Raw genomic sequence first — 18,485 nt, forward strand, 5'->3', positions numbered from 1 at the left:
CCAGTCATCTGCGACGTTTGGGCGTACACTACAGTGCACATATAACCATGCAGAATGTATTTCCTCATTATTCTTGAACGGTAATGATATGTTCAGGGGCAGAGCATCAGTGACACCACGCCTTCCCGTTGAATGTCATTTTTGACAAACGCCAAAAAACTCCAATGTGAGTTGAAAGGCGTGTGAAGTGTCCACCTGCACACGCCCCATTCTTTTTTGACTGTCTTGCGCTGCTGTGAATGTTAGGTTGTTGCGCTGGGAAAGGAAGCCGCCGCAGGGTGAGTGGATGTAGGCAATCGTGTTAATGGCTGTGCACAAAACAGCTGGGTTGATATTGTTTGAATCTGAAATATTTACTCTCTCTTCCACTTGCATAGAAGATGTTGCACGAACACGACAAGTCTGTCCGTCAGGAAATGTTCCGCTTGTAATCTAGGCTACTCGCACTTCTCCTGTCTGCATGCCCATGTCCTTCCTGATGAAATATGTCTGTGTAATTCCAGTGGTAGCGTGGCGGTTTGAAAGATGTATAGGCTGGGATGTCTTTTGATATGGATTTGAGACCATTGACACAAAATAGCCTATTGCAATTAAGCTTCCGCGTACAACAGAGATGTTGTAGGCTATGGCGTGCGTCTGTGGCTGTGGTGAAAGCGCACGTACGCATCTGCCTGCTTGGTTAGTGTATGGGAGAACACGCCGTCCTAACATGTAAACTGTCCTGCTGCGAAAACTGAGAGCAGTCTAGCTGTGACATAAATGCAGCTATTCATTTTTTAAAGATAGGTTTGAGTCCTCCAATACTTAGCAGTATGACCAAACATAGGCCTACGTGCACTGCCAAAATAATTTCCACAGTATTTTGCAAGTGTGTGTGTCATACACATCCTATTGACCAAGTATTGTGTGTGTGTGTCTGTGTGAATGTGAATGAGAGAGGGGGTGGGGGAGAGTTAATGTTAATGGGTGCTCTGTCTGAACCTGAGAATGATGGTGAAATAACTAAACGCCTCTCTCTCACACCCACACAGTGTTTGCAATAGTGTGAAAATAAATTACCCAATCCCAGAACTGTAAGTATATCTGTGCAGAAGTCAGATAAAGGAAGGATAGATGGGCTTGTGTGATCTATTAAGAGATGATGACGTTGAGTTCAGCAGAATGCCCCCCTTTATTACATTTTCTGTGGCAAGGGAAACTTCCCAGTGCTGTGGTTCAGCGCATGCACAGACTCAGGAGAGCGTTTGTGTGTTTGAGTAGTGGCTAGACTACATACAAAAGTAAGATGGAGTGGCTGGTCTTGGAAGCATGCCATACATTCCAACAACACATACTACACACCAGTCACAAGCACATAAGGTTATGATGTCGGTGTTCTGTTGCTTCAGAAAAAAAAGAAAAGATATCCACACACTGTCTTCTTTGCTTCCAAGGTGATTTAATATAGTTACAGGATTTCCCTTTAGCATATAGTACTGTATGTACCTGTTGGATATGTACCTGACCAAGACCCGAGTGGTCAAAACATTGTACCTATTAAATCACCTTGGGAGCAAAGAAGACCGTTTGTGGATTATCTTTTCTTTTTTCCTTTGCATCGGCCAGTATCCAGCACCTGTTGCAATAGATATGCATGCATTCCTACTTTACCGGTCTTGTTGCTTCCTCATAATTCTTTGTGTCATATAGTTATTGTGTCTGTTTTTGACTACATCTACCAGGATGCCGCTGGCCCGTAGTCTGTCAGTCACCTCGCTTTCGGGGCTTGATGAATGGGATGAGGAGTTTGACCTTGAGGATGCTGTGCTGTTTGAAATAGCATGGGAAGTGGCCAACAAAGGTAGGTGTGTCCTTCTCACCCTTCTCACAAGGGTGTAGATTGTGTGTGTGTAGATTGTAAGGCCAATATGAGACCAAGATGGTGTGAACTGCCATAAAAACACTCCTGAGTAATTTGTAATTTATTTATTCATTTCAGCAGGGACAGTGCATAAAAACATTTTTTTTTTGTAAAAAAAAAACTAGGATAGATGCCTATTGGCCTACCCCAGCTCTCACAGATATGTACCCAAACTGTATTTTCAGTATGAGCTATATTAGGCTATTCATGTAAAGTATATTTGATGGAGAGCCACTGTGTTAAGTGAGTGATTATAGGATATTTTGTTCTGTAATGGTGAGTTATTATTTTATGCCTTGTCTCATTTGTATACAACTCAGAGATTGAAGAAAAATCTACCTGTTACATTAATCTACATTATTAAGAAGTATCAAGGTACAGCCTGGTAATAGTAGCCACTGAGGTGTTTTATTGGTGTATGAAGTATATATATTTAATATACTTTGCATAATTGTGTGTGTGTGTGTGTGTGTGTGTATGTGTTTGACTGACTGAGCAAGTAAGTGAGTGTTATTGTGTGGTCACAGGGGTATGTGTGTCATGTGATGTTTATATAACTCCCCCCTCAAAATATATCTTCATAGCATGAATGACTCTCTCTCTCTCTCTCTCTCTCTCTCTCTCTCTCTCTCTCTCTCTTTCCATCCAGTTGGGGGGATTTACACTGTCATTCAGACAAAAGCTCGTCTGACCTGTGAGGAATGGGGGGAGAACTACTTCCTGGTGGGCCCCTACACGGAGTCCAACGTCAGAACTCAGGTTGAGCTCATTGAGCCCAGTAACCCAGCTCTAAGGAGAACCATAGACAAAATGAACGCCAGTGGCTGTAAGGTATACACACATGTACACGTGCAAACACACACACACACACACACACACACACACACACACACCTGTCCAAACTGACCAAACATGTCTTCATATACATACACAGACACAAACACTGATATCACATTTACCTTTTATTTTTTTTACATCAGAAGCATGTTATGCAAGATGATTCATACATGAGTGTGATCTTTTCAGGTAGTTCAATGGAAGAACATATAGTGCTTGTGTACTGCTTTGACCCCAAACCTGAAACCCAAGACCTTCATTCTGCACTGTGTGTGTGTGTGTGTGTGTATGTTTCCGGGAGCTGTAATCTCCCTGGTATGTGTGTTGAAAGGTCAGAGGTTGTATCAGTGGCTCAGCTGTCTATCTTTGCTCTTTGAGTGAATTCTACTATCCCTTTATATAAGTTCTCTCTCTATGTGTATATATATATATATACACACACACACATATATATATATATATGTGTGTGTGTGTGTGTGTGTGTGTGTGTGTGTGTGTGCGTGCATATTTGTCTATGTGTGTGTGTATCCCCTTTCAATAGGAGGCTTCAGCAATTGTAACTGTGTCTGTATGGTTGCTTAAATGAGTAGAAGAAATGGTGAAAATTAATGGACATCAATCATTAACAAATAAAGCTCAGTGTCAGGACCTTTGTCACTGTCCTTTGTCTGGCCGCCAGTCATGCTGAATTTGTCCATCCCCCTTCCCCCTCACCTGCTAGGTATATTTTGGGCGTTGGCTGATCGAGGGTAGTCCCTACGTGGTTCTGATTGACGTGGGCTTCACAGCGTGGTCATTGGACCGCTGGAAGAGCGAGCTGTGGGAGAACTGTGGCATTGGTGTGCCGTGGTTCGACAGAGAGGCCAACGACGCCGTGCTCTTTGGTTTCCTGACAGCCTGGCTTCTTGGCGAGGTGTGTGTCTAAATATACTGTGTGTGTGTGTGTGTGTGTGTGTGTGTGTGTGTGTGTGTGTGTGTGTGTGCGCACGCGCACGCGTACGCGTATGAGAGAGAGAGTCATTATTTAATTCTTTCACTAATAATGCCATCAATACTAATGTGATATTTGTTTCAGTATGCAGCTCAATGTGAGGAACCCCCACACATATTGGCACATTTTCACGAGTGGTTAGCCGGCTTGGGGTTGATGCTATGTCGACAGAGACAGTTACCCGTGGCAACCATCTTCACCACTCATGCCACATTACTGGGACGATACCTCTGCGCTGGAAATGTGGACTTCTACAACAACCTTGCTGAGGCAAGACCACAAATTCAGATTATCATGTGTAATATAAGGACACATGTAAAATAATGTCATGTATTAAATACTTTAGTCATAAGCATCTTTCTGCTTTTTGGCATGACACACATACTCTAAGGATGAAAATTGCATTCACATTGTGATCTGAAAATCTGACAGGGAATGCATATCTTTCCATGTATGTCAACGCAATTGGGAGTTAACAATGTCTCTCTCTCTCTCTCTCTCTCGCTCTCTCTCTCTCTCTCTCTCTCGCTCTCTCTCTCTCACTCTCTCTGGCTCTCTCTGGCTCTAATCTGCAGTTTAATGTGGATAAGGAGGCTGGAGATAGGCAGATCTATCACCGCTACTGTTTGGAGCGGGCGGCTGCACGGTGCGCCCATGTTTTCACCACCGTCTCCCAGATCACGGCCATCGAAGCCGAGTTTCTGCTGAAAAGGAAGCCAGGTGAGCACTAAGCGTATTGACCCTGTCCGGCTTCCGTCCTGCCAGCCTTACATGGAAACATTAACAAAATGTGTTAATCTCTCTCTCTCTCTCTCTCTCTCTCTCTCTCTCTCTCGGCACAGACATTATCACTCCTAATGGACTGAATGTGAAGAAGTTCTCAGCCATGCATGAGTTTCAGAACCTCCATGCCCAGAGCAAGAACCGCATTCAGGAGTTCATCAGAGGTCACTTCTATGGGTTAGTAACCCAACATATAATACAGCAGTCGAAATGAATTCAGATTCCACAAATGCAGACAGACACACATACATATATGTACACACAAACACGTACATTTTATTGACGCTTTAATTCTTTGGCAGGCACCTGGACTTTAACCTGGATAAGTCTGTATTCTTCTTCATTGCTGGCCGCTATGAGTTCTCTAACAAAGGGGCGGACATCTTTCTAGAGGCTCTGGCCAGACTCAACTATCTGCTGAGGGTGAGTGCGCCACACATCAATTTTTAATTTAGATATGAAACATTTATATTTGAAGATATGAGAATAAATGTTAATTTAAATGTTTTATTTCAAGGTGAAGTAACCTGTGATGGGTTTCTTAAGAGTAAAGACCTTCATTGTTCCGTATAGAAATGGGGATCTTTTGAAAATATGAATATGCCTTAAAATTTATTTTTGAAGCTTCTTGACTACTAATCATTAGTTCAGAGAGTGGCAATTTAACAATAACCTGGGATTTATCTTTTACAATTATATGCTTTGAAGATTGCACGTGACATTTAAACTTCACACTTAAAATAATCTTGTACAACCTTGTGTAATATGCCTACTCTCTATTGTAAATTACTGGAAGAGTTCTCAGAAGCAGGTCAACATGCAATATGCTTTTGAAGAGTCTTTTTTAAAAAAAGCCCCCTTATTTGAGTACACAGTCTTGTGCCAATCATCCTCCATGCCAAGATGTACTGATATGCTTCAACTCTCCACTGGCTCCATACTTGGCTTATGAACTCAACTGACGGATATTAGATTTGCCCTTTAAACTGGAAGGGTTATGGTTCACCATCTGCCACTTGTTTTTTAAGGAGAGCACTGGTTGTTCAATATCCAAATTCAATAAATGGAAAGTACTGTATCTTTTACGTTATGTAGTAATGTATTTGTGATGTGTATTTTTAATGTGGTGTCAAATGAACCCTTGTGACTAAAGAGAGAACCTTTAAATTGTGTCAGATGATTATTATTGGTATTAGCTTGTTCAGTATTATTATTAGTCAGCCTTTTTGGTCCTGTGTGTGGTATAAAGTCAAACCGTGTGTGTGTGTGTGTGTGTGTGTGTGTGTTGCAGGTAAACCACAGTGATGTCACAGTTATTGCCTTTTTCATCATGCCCGCAAGGACCAACAACTTTAACGTGGAGACACTCAAAGGCCAGGCAGTGCGGAAGCAGCTCTGGTAACTGTCACCGCACACATTTATTTACCTCTGAATGCCATCACTATGCTCTAGTCTAGTATTCTTTTCATTTTCAAGGGGAAGTATCAAGTACTTATCTGCATGTGCTTGTTTCACGACAGGGATACCGCGCAGAGTGTTAAAGAGCGCTTTGGGAAAAAACTCTATGAGTCACTGCTAGTGTGAGTATCTGACATCTGATCTGATAAATTATAACTATGTTCTGTATTTAATTTCATTTATTTTACCGACATTAGAAACTGAATAAGTCAGAGTTGCTGAATAATAATGACTGAATGCCTTTTCCAGTGGTCAGTTGCCAGATGTGAGTAAGATGTTGGACAAGGAAGACTTTACCATGATGAAGCGCGCCATCTTCGCCACGCAGCGCCAGTGTCAGCCCCCTATCTGCACCCACAACATGCTGGAGGACAGCAATGACCCGATCCTGACCTGCATTCGCCGCATCGGCCTCTTCAACAGCTCCTCCGACAGAGTAAAGGTATGTGTAAGTGTAAGTGTGTGCGCACGCGAGTATGCGCGTATGTGTGTGGGTTTTCAATTTCAATTTAATTTTATTTATAGAGCGCCAAAACATTACACATGTCTCATGGCGCTTTACAGAGTGTTAGACAATCAGAGAAAAGAAAAGAAGGCCCATGGGTAACAGGGGCGAGGAAAAACTCCCTAGAATTGGAGATCCATATAGGAAGAAACCTCGAGCAGATCCACGACTCAATTTTGATACCATAGATTTAATAGAGACCTACTCAGACCAATAGTATGAAAAATCAGGAACAGAGTTTATTTACAATAATGCGCATCAAGGGCGAGACAGCATGACTTCACCTAAAGATCCATCAGCTGCTCTAACTAGACAAGGAAATAGTTAGGGTTTAAGTATCCTTCCAGGCTGACGGGAGATGCCGTTGGTCATCCCATCTCACGTGGACTACACTGAATCAGACCCTGATTAGTGGCAACCTGGCAATCCAGAGCAGATAGCTACTGACGCATCCATGCAGAACAGTGAAATACTGCAAAGTCATAATATTCCCGCTTATCTCTAAATACAGTCACGCACAGATATATACAGGGACAGTACAGATGTCATACAGTCACTACATAGAATCATACTTTTAGTATCAAAGTGACCTACTAATGAGAAATGCAGAACATTAAACCACATATTGGAATATTGGACATAATGCTCTATTCCACTTTCTCTCAAGGGCCATATGCCTAGGGTCAGTTACAGAACAGTAAGGTCTGTATAAATGATAAATGCATAAGTTAGTCAGATGTAGAGAATAGAACATGGTGTTTAAGGCCACCTGAGGTGTATGTTACAAGAGGTGGGATGGTTACATATCCGGTATGATGATGCATTAATCCTATTTAGTGTCAGAAAGTTCAAATAGTCCAGTGTAGGAAATGGAATTGTCCAGGTGGACAATGTGTGTGTGTGCGCATGTGAAAGCAGCGCAGTCCCTGTAAATTATGTGGTAAAAGGCAACGACACCAGCTATTGCTTACACAATTATTAGGAAATCAAAACCTGAGACATGGGAACATGGTTCATCAGCCACACCCCACCTCTGGGCAGTGTATGCACGTGTGTGTGTGCGTGCATGTGTGTGTGTGTGTGTGTGCGTGCGTGCGTGTAAATATGTTTATACAACAGTTAGGTCTTGTTTATTCATTTCTCATTGGACAAGAGACTTGTTTAATATTGCATGCTGGCAGCAATTTTATAATCTCACATTTGACAGATTCACTACTTGGTGAGATATGACATCAAAAACTCCTTTCGAAACTCAATTAGTCAGTACTAGACCTGCTGCATTAAAGAAATGTGGCACCTGCAATCATGGGGTTGGTAAAGCTTTGGGCATACCCCACTCTCATCTTTTGATGTGTATTGGTGTGTGTGCTGATGAGCATGTTTAGACCAGTCCAAACACAGAACACTGTCATGCACCATGAAACTCCTGAAAAGGTGAAGTTATTTGTTCACTCTTACTCTGCGACACGTAGGTGATCTTCCATCCAGAGTTCCTGTCCTCCACGTCTCCACTGCTGCCCATGGACTATGAGGAGTTTGTGAGGGGCTGCCATCTTGGGGTGTTTCCCTCTTACTACGAGCCTTGGGGGTACACACCAGGTACTGTGCACATGTGCACCTCATGCAACACGTGTTGGCCATGAAATCCCAGACATTACTCACCATGTTCTTTTGTCCTGCCTCTCAGCTGAATGCACTGTAATGGGAATTCCGTCTATCTCCACAAATCTGTCCGGATTCGGCTGTTTCATGGAGGAACACATAGCAGACCCTTCTGCCTACGGTAAGTCTTGTCATTGCGAAACATTTCTGTACTTTTCTTTTTTTTTTTTTTTTTAAACACCGCACTTTCCTGTTTGTTTTCAGTGGGTGCAACAAACTGTACTGTACTTATTTACAATAACTTGCAAAAGTTTGATGTGGGATCGAAAGTGGCTAAATACGATGATGCACAAATTTATGTGTGAAATAAACTGACAGTCTGTGGCTGTTCCTCCATCCCAGGTATCTACATTCTCGACAGACGATACCGTGGGGTGGATGAGTCCTGTAACCAGCTTACCACGTTCCTGTACCAGTTCTGCCAGCAGAGCCGCCGACAGAGGATCATCCAGAGAAACCGAACAGAACGCCTCAGTGACCTGCTGGACTGGAGATACCTCGGCAGGGTCAGAGCTGATGCTTGAGCATGTATTTTGTTTCAAGTAGGAATCTGACAGCCCATTTCATTGACTTGAATTGACTGATGTGTGATCTGCGTCTCTCTCCTTCTGCCACAGTACTACATCGCTGCTCGTCACATGGCTCTGGCTAAAGCCTTCCCAGATACCTACGTCTACGAGGCTCATGATCCAACATCTGTAAGTCTCCCTATAGTATACCTCTATGCATTTGTGTGGAAATGCATAAACATTTCTCTTTAAGTAGGAAGGGTTTTGTGTGTGCTCTTTGAATAGAAACATTTTATTTGTGAGCTGAAGTTAAAAGGTCAACCTTTCTGGTGCTTAAATGAATGGGATTACTATTTTCCAATATGGCTGTGTGCCCTGACACAGTATACCTTTTTGTCTTTCTCCTCCTCTTCATCCTCCTCTTCCTCTCTCTGCAGACATCGGGCTTCAGGTACCCGCGTCCAGCCTCCGTGCCGCCCTCGCCTGCCCACTCACTCCACTCCTCTCCCCACCACAGTGAGGCTGAGGACAACGAAGAAGAGGATGAGCGTTACGATGAAGACTTGGAGGCTGAGAAAGACAAACTCAACATCCGCCAGCCTTTCACCCTTCCCCACAAATTGTATGCAACCAATAATTCCACCTCTCAAAAGAATTAACTTGCCGATTCATACATAGACAAGACAAGTCACACAGCCATTCGCCCATTCACCTTACATGTTCATAAGCCACTGCAGAAAAGGCACACATACATACACATGCTCAGAGCATTTTACCAGCAATCACACACACACACACACACGCACACAGTCACACACACACGTACACCACAGCATTGTGGCTGATACCAATTCTACATTGAATTTATAAAATTCTGTTCATGTTTGTAGTTGTAAGTGATGGCCTTCTAAGTAAATGGTAACACTCCAGTCCTACTAGGCACACACACATGCACGCACGCACACACACACACACACTCACACACACTCCAGAATAAGGCAAACATGGTTATTGTGCAAGTGATATCACAAATGCCAGAGAAGAGATCGATGATTGCAAGACACAGTATAGAACATAACAATAACTGAACAACTGAAACATTTCAACTTCCATTTATTTCTAGAAAGCTATGGTGAAAACTCAATAATAGCAAAGAACTGTAGCTACAACAAAACAGGAAATTTTAACAAGGATTTCTAGCTGCAGCTAACCAGAGGTGCTAACATGGAACTCAGCTAACAGACAAAAAACTAACCAACGTCTTCTGTGATAGAAAGGCCATGTTACACACATATCAAGTGACTGTAAAACATACACATACACATACCCCGCCTCCACACACACACACGCACACACACAGTCACACACAAGACTACAATGTCCAAATCAAAAACCTTCCGACAAAGTCCCCTCAAAAGCAAGTATGTGTACTACTGTGTGTGTATGTGTGTGTTATAGCACACTGCATTTGTTCTGTGAGGCCAGCAATACTCAGTGCTTCATGTGAGATTGCTTTATTTGCTATAATCTTTTGACAGGTTCTGAACCTCTACTGTGATTTCAAACAGATCTATGCCTTGTTGAATATTTTCCTGGAAGTCTTGAGGAGGATTTGCATATTCTTAGTGCATGCATATATACACACACCCCTGTTTTGAGTTTGTTATGTGTGTTAATGTGCACCTGAAGACATAAAGATGACAGAAATAAAGTATATATTAGCATTAAGATTTGTCCATTTCATATATTTTTATTGTTGGAATTTTAATATCAGCTTTTGCACAGTGTTATTCTTGCAGTACACTCAACAAACGCACTAAACTGAATTAGTATGAACATCAAAACACTGAGCACTTTTAATTACTTTAAGTACATTACTATGGTCAGATGAGATGTATAGCCATCGGTAACAAAACAGGTGAATGTATCAACAAAGCTTGTAATCTCAGCACAGGTAGACTCTACCTCCATGGCCTCTGCAAACTAAAAGAAGGAAAAGTCAGTGTACATATAATTTTGATAAATTCCTACTGGTAGATTTATTTATTTAAAAAAATCTATGGAAGACTTATTGTCCTGATTAAAAAATAGAAAGAAAATGTGTCTGATATTATGAACATGGCTAGTAAGTCCATATACACCACATAACAGCTAACTGAACTTTATTACAGGCAAAGAGCCCAGTAAATCCCAAGACACCATCTCATGTCTCCTCTGACCGTTCCTGCTCTTACTGTATCTCATGTCTCCTCTATTGCTCAGTTCCCACATGTAGTTTTTAACAGGCAAACGGTGCTTACACACAGTTGTGTGCAGTGCTGGAGATGCATCTCGTTCATTTTACTTGGGTTTACGTCATCTGTTGCTGAATTGGGGGTCCGTTGCGTCGCCCCCGTCAAAAGGTTCAACTTTTGCTGCACCGACGGGAGAGCAACTGAAGGCACTAGCCAATCAAATTACGGATATAGGCCTACTTCAAGGCATTTGCATAGTTAGCTACACAGTACACACCATCGACTGTCGGGACCACCCACTGGCATGCAGTGACTGAACGCACCTGTGTGTAAGCACCGAAAGAGCCCAGAAAATCCCAAGGGACCCCCGACATCTCTTGATTTTCCAGAGCCCTATTTTTGGAGCTTTCCCTGGGTGTCCAAGGCCTCAGAGAAAACTTACATGAACTTCTCATTCCATGGGCAATCTCTAAGTTAGAACTTGATTGGTCCATTAATTTAATATGATGAATAGGTTTACAAATAAGCAATGATGTTCCTGATGCAATTAAACTGATAGATGTTGTACCTAGTAAACTGCTCCAGAAGGAGTTATAGGTGGCGTTGCCAGTCACGGCTCCTAATTTGGCTGGGTTCCTCCTGATGGTTTTCACAGTGAATCCATCCACACCGGTCACTTCTACTTCCACCACATGATAATCTCTCAGGCTGTGAGGACGAGGGATAAATAAATAACAGAAATCATGATGAAACCCCTCACAGATGACAAACTGAGGACAACACCCTCTGGTTTCTCCTTTCTTGGGTGCGGTTGGTTTTTGAATGGTTGTCAAAAAAGGAAACAATGAAAGTTATTCAGTAAGTGTTTACTAAGTCTTCTTGTTTAATGTAAGTGATGATGAAGTGACAGAATTTCAGTGTAACTCACGCTGTGTCTGACACAAGCTCGCCTCGGACTCCTGTGAAGCCCAGTGTTGACCCAGCAATAGCGGCCGCTGCCATGGTGTTGACATTGTTCGGGGCGAGTGGACAGATATCTGCAACAGGACCACTGACGATGACCCGCCTACCCTCCCCCTCTGACCAATCACTTAGGAGGTCTTTTGACAGACGGAAACAGGATGGATGCTTAGACATCCTGACGGTTAGGGCCTATATGAAGAGAGACACCAAGAGGGAGAAGTGATTGTAGACCATATAGAGGCTAGTAATAATAAGAAGTTGAAGCGCAACAGCAAGAAGACTGATTCAAACATAGATGTTGCAATGGTGATTAAGGCATATACAGTAACAGGACAGGGTATGAGCCGCTTTATGAAAATCTCAGATTACCCCAGCCCTCTCTTACTGTCAAAGTTCCACAGTCATTTAGCTTCTGTATGTCCTGCCCACCCCATAATGCTCCACTGGGTACATAAAGTGTTTTCCCATGATGCTTTGCAGCACGGCGCAGCTCCTGGTCAAGGTTAGGGTCTGACAGGGCTGAGGGGCTTCCCACCTGAACAAAAGCAAAAAACGGAAGGAGAGCGGAGAATGCTGATCATATGATACATGACAATAAAATCATAAAGAAACCACAAAAGTCTGTAACATATCAGAGGAAGGATGTGTAGAATACCAGGAAATGAGATTTTGAAAGGAACTGGGCCCCAAATTCTTTTACAATCTGAGGATGACATACTTCCACAATCACATCAGCTCCCCTGTAACAACACACGACACAAAAATGTAAGAATAATAAATGTAAATGTTGCATATCAACACAGACTGATGACAGAAAAACGTCTGCTTCTTCTATGTATTCATGAACAACGCAATCATGTTTCACATCTCTATCTCTCTATAATGCGTTCTCTCTCTTTCTCTGTCTCTTTTATGCTGTGTGTGTGCATTGTACCTTTGTGGAAAATCTGGTAACCTATGGAGAATGAGTTCTTCAGGTACTGAATCTTTGAGTTTCTCTATATTTCTGTTCCACACAAACGCCAAGCTAAGTCTCATTTCTGGTCCCTCCTTCTGAATTCTCTCCACAAGAAATTGTCCTGTTACAGACAGCCAGGAAACAAACCATAATCAATACCTCACAGAAATATCTGCGCAATAATTAAAATCAAAGGATATTTCAGGAATATTTTGGATTAAATCTCCTTTACTCAAATACATAGGGTCAAGGCAAGAAGATCACAGGAAAATAATCTCTTTGCAAAAAGTGGACATTTTTGCATAGAACTTAAGCAACATAAGTGGTATGTTAGCTTTGTAGTAATACCAAAGTCCTTTAAGGCAAGTCCCTCCACTCGGCGGCCATATTGAAATGCTTTTTGGGCACTTATCGGGCATCTATTTTGGCAGAAATGCGCATACACAAGGCTTCACAACACCAACCTTGTTCCAACGGCAAGATAACAACACATGATTGGCACAATGTCTTCACAACACACCACATGATTGGTTCAATGTATTCACAACACACTACATGATTGGCTCAATGTATTCACATGTCAACGTTTTGCCGCAGAAGGGGTGGGATATCTAGACAACTGCCATATTACAAACTAACCTCATGCATTTCTATGGAGAAAGTCTCTGGTAATACTTAGTTGGCTCAATCCATCAGTGACCCTGAATACACAATTAACACTGAAGGGTTACTATAGGGGTCTGTCTCGGCTAACTGGCTCTGGGATGGGAAGTGCAGATGGAAGATGTGGTTCCAGGCAATACTAAGCCATCAACAATAGCTGTTTAAAAGTTCATACCTAAGGCTAGAAACCATGTGGGATTACCATCAAAGGAATTAGCATAATGTCAGTAGGGTGTACTGAGGCTCACCTAAATGCCCAAATCCTATGATGCCAATCTGCATTGTCGCAGGTTTCTGAGCCATGGCTGGATCTGAAAAAATAAACAAACACTATGCAGAACAGTATAGGTGATAACCTGTCACCCTATATAATATCTAATCTTCACACCCTGACCATGACCCCAGCCCTTCGGTGTGATACTGTTACTGTGTTAAAACACAAATGACATTCCACTGAAAAAACCTGGTCAAAGACCAGAAAAGCCATTTACATACTTTTGTTCCAGTCCTCTTCTGCTCCACCTACCATAATAAACTCAAACCACGCTCTATCTTGCCCCTCATTGTGCTTCCATTATCTGCAGCTATTGCACAGACCCAGAGAGTCATTATTTCACAACCTGCACAGTGCAACTCACCTCAAAATTCCACACCTTGTCTCTCTCTCGCTCTGTCTCTCTTCTCGCTTGTGTGTGGGTCCCCTCTCCGATCACACTCCTTGGTGAGACTGACCCTGATACAGAGAAAGAGAATTCTGGGATAGCAAGGTCAAGGTTCACCAGGGAGACAGTTGTTAATTATTAGTTTGGGTCAGTTTTGTGAGAATCTATCTGAATTTCTCCTGTTCTGCTCCTTAAATATACCAGATGTAGTGTATATGGCTGAGAATCACTGAATTGAAACACATATATTGTCTTCCATGCAAAACATCTTCTATCACCTTCCTCTTACTCTAAACATTCAGAGGCCCAATGAGTGGGAAATCACAAACAAATGAAGGCTGTGTCTCAAACTGCCTACCTACACACTTCAAATACTTTACGTATACAGTGCAGATATTGGGACAATACTAACCATCGAAAAGTGGGCTCAACGCAAGTAAGCGCTCAGTGAACACTAGCAGTGTACTGACGGAAGTATGCCGTTTGAGACACAGTCTAAGAGAGATTGTATAGCAACAGAAGTTTAATCAAAGTAATTTTCATAAGGTCATAACATCAACTCTGCATAATCACTGTGAACAAGCACTGTTGCAGAAGCACTTTTGTGTACACATCATGAGGTCAGGCATTTCACTGTTTGAACTTCAGTCTAGGTCTCTGCCTCTCTGTGTTTCTCTCTCTCCTACTGCGCCACCATGTGGAGAGCACAAGTAAAAGCTGAATGAAAGTGGAGTGGCATCAGAAGAGAAGCCCCACATTGAGCCCAGCCCCGATCTGCAAGCTGCAGCCAGGGGTAGCCTACTTGCATCAGAATGAAAGCACAGTGACAACAGCCTGAAGATCCTCAGTGGGTACATCAGGTAGGCCCTACCTACTGTAACGACCCTGGCGGGTCTCCTTTGGCCCCGCCACCCTGTGGCAGGTGACTAGGTCAGGTGTGTGCAGGTGTGTGTGATGGCCTTGATTGGCGTGAGGATAGGGAGCCTGCTCTTCCAATGCGTTGGTTTTTCATTCAAGCCCTGGACACTGATTTGCACTTTGATTTACACTGATTTGCACTTTTGTTTAAGCTTTCACTATACTGACTTCTTTAATATGCTTTATGATATTCTTTAATAAGTTTTCCTATTATTTGAAATCCCCCCACCCCCATGCTGCCATGCTAGAGCCGGCATGTGTGAAACTCCATATCTTACACTTACACATATCTATTTTTGTCTATAGAACAGTACTTACTGTAGTTCTAAATAATCTGTTGTAATGAGACACACACACACACACACACACACGTTAATTTAGTTAAGTCTGGATATTTACGGTATGAAAATAAAATCGCCACATTTTCATAACAAATATCAATAAAATAATGCTTACAGTATCAGACGACCAGTCTAAGCATAATGTGAGTTCTGTTGTATCAGTAGGTCTAGCCTAGTGCTCTGATCCATTTGTTGGTTATTGGGCTACAAATCCCCACCAGTGCTTATACAAAGCCTGTAGTGCACATTACTAGGACATTACATGTCAGAAATTGCAATCATTACTGATAGCATTAACAAGGTTAAAGTTCATATTAGATTGAGAGAGAGACCGAGAGAACCAGGATGAGAGAACTTTGGCTATGACAGGACGATTTGACAGATAACAAACTGCTGTGACTGGTCCAAAGTACAGCCACACAGACAGTCACAGAACTGGACGGCACTCACCGGCATTGCTGCTGCTTTTTTACGAGGAGAACACAGCGACACTCCAAGCTCATATTCTAACATTGCGATCGAGTGTGTATGTGTCTGTCTGCCTGTGTGTGTGTGTGCTTGAACCAGAAGTAAAGATGGATATTTTGGAAACACATGCCTATGATAGCAGAAAGCGCAGAAACGCGGTGAGAATCTTGTCTCCTCCAGACACATATACAAACACACACACACACAACCAGTTGACATTAATCCATGTGCACTGAATTGAATTATTTGTCTCTTTCTGAGATCATACATGATTTCCCCCAAGAGATAGAAAAAATGTATGGGATGAAGAGTCGTCATTGATGAGGGAGGAACCTTGATGAATGTGTTCATGGGGGGCCCTATAGTACTCTATATATGCTAACAAGATGTTTCTGGTTATTATCATCAATCCTATATGGATTAAATGTATATGTGTGAGGATCTGTGTGTGTGTGTGTGTGTGTGTGTGTGTGTATGAATGAGTGTGAGTTTGTGTTAATGGGTGTGGCAGATTTCTCCATAGTTTACTACACGTCATCACAGATCAATGATACAAGGTCGATGCTCACTGCCGATACACTGACAGTACCCCTGCTCTTCCCTATCTCTCTCCTTGCTTTTTTCAGTCTTGCGTTCTGTTTCTTTCTCTCTTCCCATTCTTCCTCTCCGCTGCCGCATACTTCTACCTGTGGCTGCCCGACCCCTCGCCATCGGTGGTGTCAGCCGCGGCGAAGTCAGCGCCGGTGATATGTCTGGCCCTGGTGGTGCTGACCAATAATGGCATGGGGAGCCTGCTGGGCGTGGCAGGAGGGCTGCTCTTCTCAGCGGGTGGAGACATCTGCCTTATCTGGCCTGAGCTCTTTCTCCACGGTAACCAGATACTAGAAGTACCAGTCAGACTGGCCATTAGAATTTGAATGTCAAACATGGATTTGGTGTAAAAACATTACGCTGCTGGAACATATTTTGTGGCTTTGTCTTTGTCTCTGGTTTCATCAAGCACACACACACACACACACACACATGTATTTTAGTGTACAGTACTATTTATGTATATATGCAATGCCTAAACTATAGTATAAATATGTATACAATACTTGTGTGTGTGTGTACATACATGCCTATGTATTCACATATACAGTGTACATCTTCTCTAATCTATGCATGTCATGTCAACTCATTCTCATCAAGGTGTCAGTTTATAATACTTAAAGGAGAATTCCGGTGTGATTTTGACCTAAAGTGTTTTGAAACATGATACCGAGTGTGAACGTATGTCTCATAGCCCATCTCGGCTTGTCCCCTGCACTCCGAAATCTGGCGCTAGTTAGCCGATGCTACCAACAAGGCGGTCAATGGTGGTGCCTCGGCATCGGCATAGCCATGCAAATAAATCACTGTTTTACACCATTTACGAGGCTCAATGTATCTCCACACTTCATTGGTAGACTTCCAATGGCCCTGACATTTAAAACGAGACATTGAGAACTTTGAAAAAGCACTGGTAGTTTACTTACAAGACGATTTATACAGACAGTATCTTCTCAAAGTTTACCGTTTGCATCCATCTTGAATTTAGTCACGATAAGTCGAGCGACGAGTAAGAATGAACAGGTATGATAAGGGATCAGATTCCAAAAATAATTCTGTGGAAATGCATGGATTACAGTTTCTTCTAGTAGCAGCAACTGGAATCCATGCATTTCCATGGAATTATTTTTGGAATCTGATCCCTTATCATACCTGTTCATTCTTACTCGTCGCTCGACTTATCGTGACTAAATTCAAGATGGCTGCAAACGCTAAACTTCGAGAAGATACTGTCTGTATAAATCGTCTTGTAAGTAAACTACCAGTGCTTTTTCAAAGTTCTCAATGTCTCGTTTTAAATGTCAGGGCCCTTGGAAGTCTACCAATGAAGTGTGGAGATACATTGAGCCTCGTAAATGGTGTAAAACAGTGATTTATTTGCATGGCTATGCCGATGCCGAGGCACCACCATTGTCCGCCTTGTTGGTAGCATCGGCTAACTAGCGCCAGATTTCGGAGTGCAGGGGACAAGCCGAGATGGGCTATGAGACATACGTTCACACTCGGTATCATGTTTCAAAACACTTTAGGTCAAAATCACACCGGAATTCTCCTTTAATACTACTCTTTGCCTCTTTGCTTCAGGTATGGGCTCTTTTGCGGCAGCCCACCTGCTGTACTCCCTCTGCTTCCTCACGGAGCGTTACACCTACTTCTCCTCCTCCTCCACTTTCTTCTACGTCCTCTACCTTCTGCTGTGGCTGGTGGGGGGAGGTGTGTACATCCACCTGCTGCCATACCTGCAGAAGGTGCCGGACGCTGCCGTCCTCACCCCGGGTGTGGGGGTGTACGTGTTACTGATTGTCATCATGGCGACGCTCGCCCTTCGGACGCGCCGACCCCTGACTCTGCTGGGCAGCCTGGTCTTCATGGTGTCAGACATGTGCCTGGCATTGCAGCACTTCGGGGTCATACCGCCTCACGAGTACGGTCAACACGTTGTGATGGCGACCTACTACTTGGCACAGCTGCTGATTGCCGTGAGTGATGTGAGGGCAAAGGCGGACGAGAACGATGAATTCAGGAAATGGAAGAGGTCTTGA

General features: G+C 42.9%; 3 protein-coding genes across 3 annotated transcripts; 2 read left to right on the forward strand and 1 right to left on the reverse strand.

Annotated features, from left to right (window-relative positions):
- Positions 1 to 151: 151 nt before the first annotated feature.
- gys1 (glycogen synthase 1 (muscle)) lies at positions 152 to 10,373 on the forward strand. Its single transcript, XM_076265575.1, has 16 exons — positions 152 to 278; positions 1,722 to 1,840; positions 2,550 to 2,731; positions 3,459 to 3,650; positions 3,813 to 3,998; positions 4,304 to 4,448; positions 4,571 to 4,688; positions 4,814 to 4,934; positions 5,803 to 5,909; positions 6,032 to 6,091; positions 6,219 to 6,411; positions 7,947 to 8,073; positions 8,162 to 8,257; positions 8,479 to 8,642; positions 8,754 to 8,834; positions 9,083 to 10,373. Exons 2-16 carry the CDS (start codon positions 1,723 to 1,725, stop codon positions 9,302 to 9,304), a joined length of 2,112 nt encoding a protein of 703 aa, XP_076121690.1. The 5' UTR covers positions 152 to 278; position 1,722; the 3' UTR covers positions 9,305 to 10,373.
- Positions 10,374 to 10,590: 217 nt separating this feature from the next.
- aspdh (aspartate dehydrogenase domain containing) lies at positions 10,591 to 13,766 on the reverse strand. The gene is made up of 7 exons (XM_076266907.1): positions 13,712 to 13,766; positions 12,777 to 12,921; positions 12,498 to 12,582; positions 12,228 to 12,377; positions 11,808 to 12,031; positions 11,448 to 11,587; positions 10,591 to 10,628 (listed from the first exon to the last, which is right to left on the reverse strand). The coding sequence occupies exons 1-7, from the start codon at positions 13,764 to 13,766 to the stop codon at positions 10,591 to 10,593; spliced, it is 837 nt and encodes a 278-aa protein (XP_076123022.1).
- Positions 13,767 to 15,959: 2,193 nt separating this feature from the next.
- Positions 15,960 to 18,485, forward strand: tmem86b (transmembrane protein 86B). Its single transcript, XM_076266908.1, has 3 exons — positions 15,960 to 16,010; positions 16,479 to 16,722; positions 18,028 to 18,485. The coding sequence occupies exons 1-3, from the start codon at positions 15,960 to 15,962 to the stop codon at positions 18,483 to 18,485; spliced, it is 753 nt and encodes a 250-aa protein (XP_076123023.1).

The sequence above is a fragment of the Alosa pseudoharengus genome, unplaced genomic scaffold (genome assembly GCF_046254945.1).
Source record: "Alosa pseudoharengus isolate Yale_2024_CS ecotype anadromous, Long Island Sound unplaced genomic scaffold, YU_APseudo_1.1 YU_APseudo_1.1_scf_4, whole genome shotgun sequence".
Lineage (NCBI taxonomy): Eukaryota > Metazoa > Chordata > Actinopteri > Clupeiformes > Clupeidae > Alosa > Alosa pseudoharengus.

Bases quoted from the DNA above. Each gene is read 5' to 3' on its own strand.
- tmem86b (XM_076266908.1), top strand. From the start codon at position 15,960: ATGGATATTTTGGAAACACATGCCTATGATAGCAGAAAGCGCAGAAAC. The intron at 16,011-16,478 runs GTGAGAATCTTG...TGCTTTTTTCAG, and splicing joins GCAGAAAGCGCAGAAACGCG to TCTTGCGTTCTGTTTCTTTC. The intron at 16,723-18,027 runs GTAACCAGATAC...TCTTTGCTTCAG, and splicing joins GCCTGAGCTCTTTCTCCACG to GTATGGGCTCTTTTGCGGCA.
- gys1 (XM_076265575.1), top strand. From the start codon at position 1,723: ATGCCGCTGGCCCGTAGTCTGTCAGTCACCTCGCTTTCGGGGCTTGAT. The intron at 4,689-4,813 runs GTTAGTAACCCA...ATTCTTTGGCAG, and splicing joins ATCAGAGGTCACTTCTATGG to GCACCTGGACTTTAACCTGG. The intron at 6,412-7,946 runs GTATGTGTAAGT...TGCGACACGTAG, and splicing joins GCTCCTCCGACAGAGTAAAG to GTGATCTTCCATCCAGAGTT.
- aspdh (XM_076266907.1), bottom strand. From the start codon at position 13,766: ATGGCTCAGAAACCTGCGACAATGCAGATTGGCATCATAGGATTTGGG. The intron at 12,032-12,227 runs GTAAGAGAGGGC...CTCTTCATATAG, and splicing joins ATGACTGTGGAACTTTGACA to GCCCTAACCGTCAGGATGTC. The intron at 10,629-11,447 runs GTACAACATCTA...TCCTTCTTTTAG, and splicing joins CTTCTGGAGCAGTTTACTAG to TTTGCAGAGGCCATGGAGGT.